The 14,013-nt window shown below is 36.3% G+C and overlaps 1 protein-coding gene across 3 annotated transcripts; it reads right to left on the minus strand.

Moving 5' to 3' along the window:
• Positions 1-799: 799 nt before the first annotated feature.
• Positions 800-10,805, minus strand: LOC132107045 (synaptotagmin-like protein 3). Of its 3 annotated transcripts, none has more exons than XM_059513188.1 (16): positions 10,542-10,805; positions 6,905-7,065; positions 6,583-6,798; positions 6,387-6,454; positions 5,912-5,966; positions 5,735-5,816; positions 5,575-5,647; positions 5,355-5,473; positions 4,356-4,487; positions 3,954-4,120; positions 3,720-3,819; positions 2,382-2,543; positions 2,147-2,228; positions 1,863-1,953; positions 1,330-1,517; positions 800-1,094 (listed from the first exon to the last, which is right to left on the minus strand). In XM_059513188.1, the coding sequence occupies exons 1-16, from the start codon at positions 10,632-10,634 to the stop codon at positions 997-999; spliced, it is 1,887 nt and encodes a 628-aa protein (XP_059369171.1). In that variant the 5' UTR covers positions 10,635-10,805; the 3' UTR covers positions 800-996. The 3 variants fall into 3 exon arrangements, with proteins under 3 accessions (XP_059369171.1, XP_059369169.1, XP_059369170.1); XM_059513186.1 differs by having other exon boundaries at positions 2,147-2,231; XM_059513187.1 differs by having other exon boundaries at positions 800-1,091; positions 2,147-2,231; positions 10,542-10,803.
• Between the last annotated feature and the right edge of the window lie 3,208 nt (positions 10,806-14,013).

Here is a 14,013-nt window from a genome sequence, read left to right on the forward strand (position 1 = left end):
ATTTCCTACATTAGCTACAAACTGATTTTTTTATGACTTTGAACTAGTTACTGAATGTTTGTTGCCATGACGGCATGAAGGAAGTTTTGTTTACTAGACTTTTGTAATCTCGGTAGGTATCTAAATGGATTTTGTGTTGGTGGATCTGTGAGCAGAGTTTCTCACTTTTCTCACTTCATATTTTAATTAAAACTATAAAAAATAGCACAAATCAGGTAGTGTTAAGACACCTTTACTCTTCTGGTGGGACCAAATGTAAAATACATATATCCAACAGAATGTTTTATGAGTGATACAAATGGGTGAATATGACAATTTACTAAATTGTTTCAGTGATGCCTGTAACCATTTGGTGCCACTTTCATAAAAATAGAATAGTATTTTATGCCTTTTGTTTGTTTTTGTTTTTTTGTAAATAGGCTGAAGGTCTTAAATGTATTTGTTTTCTCCAAATGATCCTGACCGTTAATTCATTTTTGATTTTCCCCCATCAAAATCAGCTCTTTTAATCACTCGTACTACCAACCAGTGGCAGATGAGGAGTGTTTTAACAGGGCTTAACATTGTTTTAACCCTGGGTTATGAAGCTAGTAACTAACCCAGGTTAAGAACTAGCTGACCCTGGGTTAACATTTTAAAGTGTGTGCATAATAGAAATGAGCTGTTATCATAAACTCAATCATCAACTGGATTTATTTATTTTCCCCTAAACGGTGTTTATTATATTAGAAATAAAGACTTATGATGAACAGATCTGGGTGTGTTTATTTAAGAACAGAATACTGCACCGCATGCCGTCTTTGTGGAACGATTTAGTTTATTAAATAAGTTATGAAAAGATGAATATAAATACAAAAATATACTGTGTATAAAACAACAACAACTCCGAAAACAGTTCATGTCTGAAGAAATGGGAATAATGAGGCACTTTGAAGACAATCTGGGCATGGGTTTGTCAGGATCTGTGGGTTGATGGAAAGGATCCATGTTCTTCAGTTATGACCTCATGCCTGTGCTGACATTTACATGAAATGGAAGAACGAAGTCATGCCACTCTCCTGGCATCTGCTGCAGACGTTGCCATGAGGATTCTGCTGAAACAAGCAGACAGGATGACATACAAGCCCATATTCTTTTGTGTTTGTGAGTGTGCAGACACATTATTTTTAGAGAAGTCTACTACTGACGTCAATCATTTATGACTGGAATCTTGATCTCATGTGCGCGTGTACATCATTCTGAATACATTTCACGCACCTTTAGGTGTTAGGTTTTTTACAGTAAAAGTTTTAGCTGCTTTTAATGTCTGTTTTTTTGTGAGGAGCTCACCTCCAGCCAGCCGTGCTGATCTCATTAAACGGTCAGCGAGGCCGAAGGGGTTTTTCTCCCACAGGTTGAGCTGCAGCGTGGCCTGCTGGATCTCCTGAAGCGTCAGTCTGCTGAAGGTCATTCGGACAGAACCACCAGTCTTCGGACTTCTCTGCACCTGCTCTCGGTCACCAGGAAGGCAAAGGATTCTGGGAAGTCATTAATGCACATAACATCAAGTCATGCACTGTATATGCATTCAGATTACAGCACAACATTTACATTTTTGTGGAAAGGAGACTACAGATTCACAATCATTTTTTAAATACTGTTAAAAAAAATACATTTAAAAAATACACCTTTAAAAAAAAATCTGATCATAGAAAAACGGATAATATTTCACTATATTAGTAGTGTAGTGTGCATACAAGAGTTATAATTTGTAGTAAAATCTAATATCTTATGCCTAGTTTTGCGACTATAACGTTGTATTTTATATAAACCTGTTGGAACTTCAGACATAGGTGTCATACACACAGTTAATGTCCACTCACCCTTCAATGCAAGCTGTTTTTGACCGGAAGCGCAGCTTCGACACGTCAGTGATGACGACTTTGAGCTGTCCAGCTGCTCCATTCAAAAGGTCTGTAGAGACAGAGTAATTACCCGTATGTTTTTTATTCTGAAAAATGCCTAATTTATGTTTAAATACATTTGAACTTGAATTTATAAAGAGCACTTCAAGAACAGAAGAAAGCCCATGAGTCTTTCACACACAGTCATTCACAGTCCTGTTCTGGGCAGGCTGACAGTGTGTAAGGGACTGCTAGTGTCATACCGGCTGGATGAGGGGAAGTCTGTGGCAGAAACTGGAATTGAGCTTTAAGCAGCAGCTCGACATCGCCACCTAGAGGATGAGCCTGCTATGAAAGAACATGCTCAGCAGATATCCTCAGAATATCAGCACATGTATGCAATTTGATAAATTAAAACTTGTCCAGTACTAAAAAGCACTTGAAGACTTGATTTAGGAGTCTGTTCTAATGAGGTCAGTGCAGTCTGAGTGATCTTACCTTCGGACCGAGAGCGTAGCAGACAGTGTCTGTGCTCTCCAGACCCAGCTCAGTCAGATGGACGAGTGTCTCGCCCAGGAAGAGCTTCCGCTTGAGTCCTCTGCAGTGCCACACTGACACCTGAACTACACTGATGCCCAGCTGATCAGCACCAACCACACACTGCAAACACACACCAAACAGTTCAGCACACACAAAACCTCAAAATGCAAGCTTTCAATGCATTTCTATCTGTGAAAATTCAAAAAATAAATGCGTGAATAAATAAATAGTAATTTTATATAAATACAGCTGAATTCAATTTAAAATGACTTAATACAAAAAAATTAAAATAATAATAATAAAGCTAGTGCTTTTCTTATAAATTTGAGTCATAATGCCACAACAAGACCATTGAGTGCAAAGGGACACTTCAACAAAGCAAAGTAAAAAAAAAAACTAAAAAAAACAAACACATTTTTATATGTTGTGAGAGCAATAATTAATAATATTTTGCTCACTCCCTATCTTGTACTCAGCATCTGTTTTTTAATTTTATTTTCTTATTTCAAAATTGACTAAATTTGCTTATTTATTGACTCACTAATAATGTTTGCTTATCTCACCACTTTCATTGCAGGGTTATTAAAGATACCTAAAACTAGAATAAAAAAAAAAAAAGTAACTTGAAATAAAATAAAATATTAACTGAAATGCAATAACAAACTTTAAACTTACTTTATTTCATCTTGCTGCAAAAGGCATCATGTCTCAGTTTCATTTAGTTTAACTTGACTAAAACTAAAATAACAAAAACTAAAAACAAAATATATAAGAACAACTATACTATATTACAGTTTTTTGCTGGCACACACAATCTTTACTCGTCACACAATTTCTAAAACCTGACACTCAAACACCAGACCAGACACCAAATCTGAAAAACCATACGCTAATCCTCAGCCTTTGACTTTTCATAAAACACTTATTGCAAAACACAACACACAAACCTAACAGGAAGTAATATAAAGTAAAATCAAAAGGTGTTGGCAGGTGTTTGAGATGTGTTTGTGATGTTTGAATGCAGTGCTTCATTTTGCAAGAGATGAGAGGTATTTTGCATTTTGTGTGTGCAATTCATGGATTTGTGTGTAAAGTTTTTTTTTTTTTAAAGGCAAAGTTTTAAAAATGTAAGCGGTTCACAACAAAATGACTGAACTAAAATTAAATAGGAACAAATTCAAAATAAATAATTCAAAATAATAACTATTTTTCATTTTTTTATCATTTATACTAAAATAACACTTATTTTATTTTTTAAACCGTATTTACCAGTAGATTCTGGTTGTAAATACTCACAGTAAATGTTTCATTGTAAACCGGGTTATTTCCCCTCTTGACTGCTGTCTTCATCTTATAATCGTGGTATTTCTTTGGAAGCAAACAGACCTTTACATACCTGTTTGTTCAGAAAGAAACTGTTTCTTATTAGGCCAACTGTATATGAGCCAAATATATTAAAGCAACAATGTTCTGCTAACATTGTTCAATCTGTAATACACAGCAAACCTGCGCTCCATCAAAACAACTTACGGATGACATTTCTTCTTCATATCTCCAAACATCAGATTTTTGCAGGCTTTGATAGTTATCTCCAAACAGGACGTCCTGTTGTTGTAACCGAAAGCAACCTCTACTTCTCCAGTCACACAAGTGTTTTCAGAGACCCCACAATCCATTCCTGCGCTACTGGTGCTGTCCTGTACAATTCATATTTATTAACATTACACCTTTGAGGTTGATGTTTAAAGTAAGGAGAGAGAATTAATGCACAATATACCACTCATCCCCATGAGCCTGTAAGCGTTATCTAATAAACATTTTGCCGAAAGTTATCTTGCAGAATTGTGCAGACCTTAGGCAGTTTGCTTCCTGTGAGATCTGCACTCATCAGTTATCTGATCAAACTGAATTAAATCTGGTGTGAATACATACCCTCTGCTCATCGCTGTAGGCAGATGTATAGGAGGCTTCGTCATCTGTCTGGTAAAATGTACTTGTTGAAGCATACTGCTCTGTGCCTCTGCTGTTCTGGGATAGATTGGGAAGACTTGGTGCTTTGCACAGCTGTGAGGAGAAAAATCAATCAGGACGTCACACTCTTAGTTCAAATTAACTTTCAAACAGTGATTCTCACAAAAGGTTCAATCATAACAGGTTCACAACAAACTCCCAGAGGGCCTCAAGAGGACTTGAAATGACTTCAATGAAGACAAAACAACTGAAACTTAAAATATTTCTTATTTTAATTCATTCTTTGTCTTCGAAGAAATATTTGAGGAAGACTCATTTTGAAAACCTAGAAAAGTCACATAAAAACTATATATAAATATAGTTTGTATACTAATGGTAACAAATGTAAACTTAATGTTAACTTAAGGTTCACAAACCTACATAAATATATATATATATATTTTACTGAGCATAAATTGTGAATGAAAATGAAGTCTGAATTTGCTTTAAAAATCAGAACTACTGGAGAGTTTAAACAATAAAAACACTTCATTTATTATGTATATATAAATAATATATAAAGACACACATATTTTGAAAATATTTACATGCATATATTTAAATTCATATAATTTGCATATATATATATATATATATATATATATATATATGAGAATATATTTCATATGTAAATGTAATTTAAATATATGCATGCATGGGTGTGTATTTATATATTCACATAATAAATATGCACAGTACACACACATATATTATGTATTTTGGATTCGATTAATCATTTGGCAGCACTAGTTTTGACAGATGAACCGCTCTGTCTCAAATTTAGAAAACAACAGCAATGAAGGACGACACCCTTTCCTCTTCATTTGAAGTGATTTGGTCATGTCCCACATGACACTGAATGGGAATTTCAGGAACTGAACTGCAATACAAATGCTTGTACACAAGACTGCATAGACCTACACTGGCTTTGTTGATGGCACTCTCAGATCGGCTCTTGTGTCTTGAGTTCTGCAGGGGTCCGTGGTCCACGGTCAGCTGACCCGCTTCCACACTCAGATCATTCTGAGATTTGGAGAACTCTAAAAACAAAACATCCCAGATATCAGGCTGTTGTAGAGACGCTTGTGGATGTATGAGTTATTACAATGTTATTACAATCAATGTAGACGAGGCGTGTTACTTTTTATGTGAGCACTGACAGACACCATCAGGTTCTCCACAGATTTAGTAAATGGCTTTGATTTTTTGAGGTCCTGGTTTAATACAAAAGACACACAAACACATTATTAGGTGATGAAGAAATGCAAAAAAAAAAAAAAAACACGTATTACTGTCTTCACCTGTTCTGTTAAATGAATCAGTCTGTTATATGATGGGGCTTCATACACAGGAGGAGGAGTTGGAGGCACGACTGCGATGAAGCTAAAACAGAAAATAATGACAGAAAAAAAACACTTTTAAATCATTGATTAAAAAGAGCAAGTAAATAACAAGGTCTATATTTGAGAGTTTCCAACCTGAGACGTTGATAAGACTGTAACAGTTTGTCTCCGATGGTTTCATGACTGTTTTCTAAAATCAATACAGAAAGACGACATTCAAAGATAATTCCAGGTTAAGTGTGTGTGTGTGTGTGCGCGTGCATGTTATAAACTCATAGCTTACTTTTTTGAAAATAGTTAAATTATTAATTATTTGTTTTGGCTAGGAATAGATGTTAATATATGAAACTGTTCTCATTTCTAATAGGTTTCATATATGCTTCTACTTTATATGACTATATATTTAATATATGAAAGTTTGATGTACATACATTACATATTTAGTATCAATGGGTAGTAGACCGTGTAGACAATGGTCAATTATGCAATAAAACCATAACTTATTTGATGAGGAATGCAAGTGTAATTATACAGTGAGCTGTGTAATAACATAAATTATGGAAATGATTTAATTAGTTTGGAAACAATCAGCTGATGGATAGAGACAAACCTCTGACATCCGGAAATTTCTTTGCTTGCTGCTCTACAAACCATTCACCAGATTTGATCTTAAATTCCCTGGAAAAAAGAAGTTATGAAAGTGTGTCTAATTTATGTCAATCATTCAAAGCATGAACGATTGCTTAATAATGTTTTTCTCACAGATTTGGATATTCCAGTATAAATCTGTGGGGCTTTGTCTTTACCTGTATGCATGACACATGGTGCACTTCCATTCCTGCGCAGAGCGGACGACCCGACAGCGCTTACAGATGCGATGACTGCACCCGCAGCACACCGAACCACAGTCCCAGAACTTTCCCAGAAGCCTCTGACAGCGCGCACATGATCTCTGACCATAGGGATGTGTGATGGTCTTGGCACTCTGTCGACAGATACCCTGAAGTTCTACCTTCAGCTTCCTAAATCAAATGAGTTCGAAATGTTATTTTAGATTTCACAGTACAAGGCATTTCTATTTTTACCGCACACTGACATGATCTAAAGAAGCCAGAAGGTCTAAAGAACCTGATTCTGTCCGCTTCAATGGTTCGAAGTGCTTTGTCTCTCTGAAGAACCTCCAGGACTCTTTCTCGCTCCAAAGCCTGGAATAACCCCAGATCACTGATTTCCCAGTTTTTCTGTTCGAGTTTCATTTCTTCCACAACTCGGTTCACTTTGCTCCGATTCTGAAAAATGAATGAACGGTCAGTGTGTTTGGCTTTTCATTAACGAATGGTTTCAATAAATATGAAAGTGTACAACTTGTCAAAACAATTTTATATAAATCAAATGCTTATAAAAGGCATGTTTTTGTTGTGACATTGGCAGGGTCAATTGGAAACATGCCAGATATCCCTGACAACACACGTACATCACAGAGACATCTAGAAGACATATTTTTAGCGTGTTTGCTCATCTGCGATACATCTATAGGACGTTTCCTATCAGAGGTCAAATAGACGTCTCTTAGATGTCTATTTAATGTCAACATATAATGATTGGTGGTGGATGAGGAGACCTGCCCCCCCCACACCCATATGTACAGCTTTTCATCATTTTTAATGCATAGTTCTTTGGGTATATTGTTTGTGTTCATGTTTGTGACCTGAAAGTGTGGCGTGTTGTACTGATGAATGCTCGGCTGCTAAGTTGCTAAGTTGACATGCATTCATGCATTTTATGCCAGTGTTGCCCTCACCTCTTCTAATAGCGTCTGACCACATGACCCACCTAACCAAACCACACCATGAGCAAGCAGAGTCAGTTCAAAAATAGCTAGAGAGAGTGAAACCGAACGCATGACGTCTTTTTTAACAGTGTTTTCATATGATTCACGATTTAAAAATACATTCCTTGAAAATAAACTTTGGTTTGCACACACAGTCCACAAAAATAGCGCAGGTAGAATGAATGTTTACCTCAGATGGACATACTGAAGGTCAACAAATTTGATCATTTCAGAAAACAAAAGTGTTGCATTTAGTTGACATTATTTTATAACGTTATAATAATGTTGTTTTGGCCTAGACAATGTTTTGTAGCACTATTCAATAATCTAATGCATCAGAAAATATTACCATGCTTCATGATGGTAACAAAACCAAATCATAAAGCAGATTTTTTTATATATACACAACCCGAATTCCGGAAAAGTTGGGACGTTTTTTAAATTTTAATAAAATGAAAACTAAAGGAATTTCAAATCACATGAGCCAATATTTTATTCACAATAGAACATAGATAACGTAGCAAATGTTTAAACTGAGAAATTTTACACTTTTATCCACTTAATTAGCTCATTTAAAATTTAATGCCTGCTACAGGTCTCAAAAAAGTTGGCACGGGGGCAACAAATGGCTAAAAAAGCAAGCAGTTTTGAAAAGATTCAGCTGGGAGAACATCTAGTGATTAATTAAGTTAATTGATATCAGGTCTGTAACATGATTAGCTATAAAAGCTTTGTCTTAGAGAAGCAAAGTCTCTCAGAAGTAAAGATGGGCAGAGGCTCTCCAATCTGTGAAAGACTGCGTAAAAAAATTGTGGAAAACTTTAAAAACAATGTTCCTCAACGTCAAATTGCAAAGGCTTTGCAAATCTCATCATCTACAGTGCATAACATCATCAAAAGATTCAGAGAAACTGGAGAAATCTCTGTGCGTAAGGGACAAGGCCGGAGACCTTTATTGGATGCCCGTGGTCTTCGGGCTCTCAGACGACACTGCATCACTCATCGGCATGATTGTGTCAATGACATTACTAAATGGGCCCAGGAATACTTTCAGAAACCACTGTCGGTAAACACAATCCGCCGTGCCATCAGCAGATGCCAACTAAAGCTCTATCATGCAAAAAGGAAGCCATATGTGAACATGGTCCAGAAGCGCCGTCGTGTCCTGTGGGCCAAGGCTCATTTAAAATGGACTATTTTAAAGTGGAATAGTGTTTTATGGTCAGACGAGTCCAAATTTGACATTCTTGTTGGAAATCACGGGCGCCGTGTCCTCCGGGCTAAAGAGGAGGGAGACCTTCCAGCATGTTATCAGCGTTCAGTTCAAAAGCCAGCATCTCTGATATGCATAAGTGCATACGGTATGGGCAGCTTGCATGTTTTGGAAGGCTCTGTGAATGCTGAAAGGTATATAAAGGTTTTAGAGCAACATATGCTTCCCTCCAAACAACGTCTATTTCAGGGAAGGCCTTGTTTATTTCAGCAGGACAATGCAAAACCACATACTGCAGCTATAACAACAGCATGGCTTCGTCGTAGAAGAGTCCGGGTGCTAACCTGGCCTGCCTGCAGTCCAGATCTTTCACCTATAGAGAACATTTGGCGCATCATTAAACAAAAAATACGTCAAAGACGACCACGAACTCTTCAGCAGCTGGAAATCTATATAAGGCAAGAATTGGACCAAATTCCAACAGCAAAACTCCAGCAACTCATAGCCTCAATGCCCAGACGTCTTCAAACTGTTTTGAAAAGAAAAGGAGATGCTACACCATGGTAAACATGCCCCGTCCCAACTATTTTGAGACCTGTAGCAGAAATCAAAATTGAAATGAGCTCATTTTGTGCATAAAATTGTAAACTTTCTCGGTTTAAACATTTGCTATGTTATCTATGTTCTATTGTGAATAAAATATTGGCTCATGTGATATGAAAGTCTTTTAGTTTTCATTTTATTAAAATTTAAAAAACGTCCCAACTTTTCCGGAATTCGGGTTGTATAATCTCATTCTGACAATGTGTGAGGGGCCTATAGCCTAGAGTCAACAGACCTACATAAAATGCATTAGAGTGTGGGAAATGTCTGCTGTCGTTTCCCACGTTCTTCATGAGCTCATTTATGTGAAGTGTCTGGCAAACTGCACTTGTCGTGCAAAAATTGGGTTATGTGGGAGCCCACAACGTCTGGCCCTGACAGCTCTCTGTGAGAGGCTTTGCTGCAAGAGCCACTTCCAGGAAAGGTTTATCTAACAAATGCCACATGTACCTATTATATACGTAGCTGTAAGATGACAATCAGCTTACCATAGATGAGATGTTTTCAGTCAGATGGCCTGCTTGACATTTAGTTTTTTTTTCTTTGTGACGTATATATTTGAATTGCAAAGCACTAGACACTAAACTAAACGGATCTGCAGTGACTGATTCAGTTCTTTTAACTACATGCATCATGCACTTAAAACCTCTCCAACTAAACTTTGTGCTTCAATACACTGTAGAAGAAATTTATGTTAAATTAAGAAATTAAGCATTGTTATGCTGAAGAAAAAAAAGACACTTTTTTTTGTTCTACAATAGTAGATTTAACTGAATAATCTTTTGAAAACAGAATGACATTTTATCAAATTTTGGTTTTGAAGACATTTCAGATTTCACAACTGTCTTTGCACACATCGACAGCCCTAAAAAACATTTTAAGCCAGTACTGGTAAACCGCATTGAAAGTGTTAATAGGACTTTTAAATGTTAAAGTAACACAAGAGCTAAAACAGCAACTTTATTTACAACAGGTCTTGCAAATATAAAACTTCTTTGAAACATGTTACACTTTGCTGTTAATAAGCTTCACCCCATTCAAATTTGGCAGCTTTGATGACTGTATATTATAATAATCCCCACCACACTTGTGTGATAAAATATTGCTTGCAGACTTACCTTCCAGCAAGTTTGATGTGATGTGAGCTGACAGCTCAGACCTGCAATCTGAACTCTATATAAATGCACAGAGTTGTTCGTCATTTTCCACATCCTTCCTGTTCACATGATAGACACACGTCTGTGAAACTGAAGTAAACAACAAATAACTGAAGAGTTGTGTTGAAGAGTGCGGTGCAAAAATGCATGTCATGTGAGTGTATACATGTTAATCAGTATTTTACAAAAGGTTTTAAACATTTTACGATGCAAAAAGTTTTTGATTTTGATTTTTAGATGAACGTAACAACCTGAACTAAACTTGTGGTACCATAAGTGTCACACCACATTGGACTTTAGTTGTGTTTATTTCCCCCATGTGCTCTGTGTGACCTAGGCCATGTCCACACATGGGTATTTTTATAAACAGAGTTTTCCCTTCTTTTGTTTAAAAAAAAAAGAGAATGCCAAGCCAACAGGTGGCGATATAATCTCAACCGTAAAGCCATGTTGGCCAATCTGAAGCCTGAAAAACAGGGATGGTCGATACCACATATTTTGTTTTTGATACGATACTGATACTTTTAATGGCCAGTATCATCGATATCGATACCGATGCTATACTTCTAAACATAATTAATTTCATAATCTATAAATTCTGAGTGAAGTGGGTAATACCTACTTTAACTTCATATTTGAAATGCATTTTAACATTCAATACACCTTAAATTGCAACTTATTAGGTTATATTTTTTTACACATTGTTAAATTATGTTTACTGTAGTGGTAACCAAGGAAATCTACAAATACTATAGTTAAACTATGTTCACTTTACCATGGTTCATTGTCATAAGGGACTGCCAGTAATAGGCTGCTGCATGCATAAAATGCAACCTTTTTATTCGGAGAGTGCATGATTTATATTAACAATACAGAACATGAGCAATATGAACTTTTAACATTCTCATTTAAATAAATGTACTGCAAAGACTAGGGTACAATTTCAATAGGTTTCTTGTGAAATAACTCAAACATATAGCCTATGTTTTTTTCTGCATTGTTCTGGGCTGCCTTTTCCAAAAACATAAATGCTTTCTTATTATAGGCTACTCTTGGGAAATGCAGCTCTATTTAAATGCACCGTCAGAAGTGAGGGAACACTCTCTGTAATTGATTGATTCTGCCTTGCAACATTTACCGGTCTTCAGATCATACAGTCTAGGGTTCAGATGAGCAGGAAAATCCCTTCAACACAATTATTTGCTAACATAGGTTATTCGTCCAATTTAAGGCATTATTATTATTTTCTTTTTTATAAACAAAATCACTAGTAAATAAAAACACATTAGTATCGATATTTTTTTATTTGAGCATTGATACTTTCGATACTCGCATCAGTATCGATATATCGATACTTCAGGAACGATTCGCCCATCCTTACTGAAAGAGTTTCCAGTAGGCAGAGATAACAGCGCATGCTCCAATGTTACAAGCCAAAATCTCAGGTTTTGCTGTCTATAAGATAACACTGCAACCGGAATTTCAGAAAGTCTTCACCCTGCCAGGGGCTTGTTTCACAAAGGAGGTTAAGTGAAAACTCTGAGTATGTTAACCCTGAAATGAGGGAAACTCTAGGTTTTCCGTTTCAGAATGGGAGGTTTGTCAAACCCGAGAAAGCAGGGTAAGTCAAGCCCGTTTCTGAAAGAGAGCTAACTTATAGCCTACTCAGAGTCAGTTACCGTAGTAACTCACTCTATGAACCTAACCTGGTCAGGAGCAGGTTTTCTTCGATAAACCCAGAGTTTATTTCGGTCTCCTCCCCCTTTTTGAACACTTCATTGATGCACGCTGGAAAAATGCTCTTCTTACTAAGTACAAGTACAAATATATATATATAAATAAGTATCTTATATCATTTTCTTATATAGAAAATCAATATTTATTTAAGTCTTGTTTCCTGGGGGGGGGGGGGGGGATCTAAATTAAGTGCATTTTACTTAAGTAAAATTATATGCCAGTGTGGTAATAAAAATAATCTTAATGCAAATAGAAAACAAGACTATTCGGAGTGTCCATTACTAAGAGCAAATCTACTGTAGCTCCGCCCTCCATCGACACATAAGGTTAAATACAACATGTGAATAATGGCTTCAGTGGTGTAGGCAGTAATGTTTTGGGCACGGAAAACTAGCTTGTAACGCGATTGATTGGGTTAGAGTCCGGCTTTTCCCGAGCCCGTTCTCCTCACTTTTCCCATCACAATGTCACGTTAGAATTTATTTTCAATAAAAATGAACAAAGTGCCATACGAGTGTTTAATGATGATACAACTATTTATAATTGTAATAAATATAATCATTTACAATGTTATTATTGCATCCTGTTAATGTATAACAATACTGAGGTGCAAATGTATCTGCCAGTATAAAGCATAACTAGCATCTAATTATTATTTACACTTAGCCTGTTGCAAAGAACTGCTACTTTTACATGGTAAATAGAATATATCTCGATTTTCACTGTACATTTTTGTGTGTAAATAGCATTTAGAGCTACTTGCACTTAGCCTACTGTAAATAGGATCTATCGCTAAGAAAGATTGTTAATTCCACTTAGTGTAAATAGCCACTGCCATATTTTCCTTACTGTATTGGCAGATAATTTGTAAAATAAGAAAAATGCACTTAAAATATTATTATTAATATTATTATTTTATATATATTTTTTGCCCATGAGATACCATAAAATGATTAGCTATTAGTTCATTAATCTAACGTTCTGCCAGTTTTCACCTGTGATATTATAACACTGAAAAGAATTACATCTGTATTGAGTCGGAAGTATGCAGACGGCTTTTGAGCTGGCGGGAGCTGTTGCCATGGTGAATCATAATATCGAAGCTCCATTGATAATGGCTTTTTATAGTCACGGTGCACGCGCTTAACTCAGAGTCAGTCAATTTAGAGTTGGTTACAGAACAGCTGAAATTAGTTGGTTTAATCAAAAACTTTCCCATCTCAGGGTAAGTCAACTCAGAGTTCAAGTTTAAACTCTGAGTTGGTTGAACCTCCTTAGTGAAACGGGCCCCAGGAGTTTTCAAAGATGTTTGGGTTCAGTGACCTGGGGCCTGTTTCAATAAGGAGGTCCAACCAACTCAGAGTTTAAACTTGAACTCTGAGTTGACTTACCCTGAGATGGGAAAGTTTTTGGTTACAGAACAGCTGAAATGAGTTAGTTCAATCAACTCTAAATTGACTGACTCTGAGTTAAGCGCGTGCACCGTGACTATAAAAAGCCATTATCAATGGAGCGCAGATATTATGATTCACCATGGCAACAGCGTCAGAGAAAAGGAGGTCTGCATATTTCTCACCAGCAGAACTGGATGTGCTTATGCAAGCATATGGAGAACTTGAACACATCTTTAGCAAAGGAGAGAGAGTTAGCTTGGGAAAAAATAGCTGCTCGAGTCAATGCGTAAATTGACTTTTTT

The sequence above is a fragment of the Carassius carassius genome, chromosome 27, assembly GCF_963082965.1.
Source record: "Carassius carassius chromosome 27, fCarCar2.1, whole genome shotgun sequence".
NCBI classification, from domain to species: domain Eukaryota; kingdom Metazoa; phylum Chordata; class Actinopteri; order Cypriniformes; family Cyprinidae; genus Carassius; species Carassius carassius.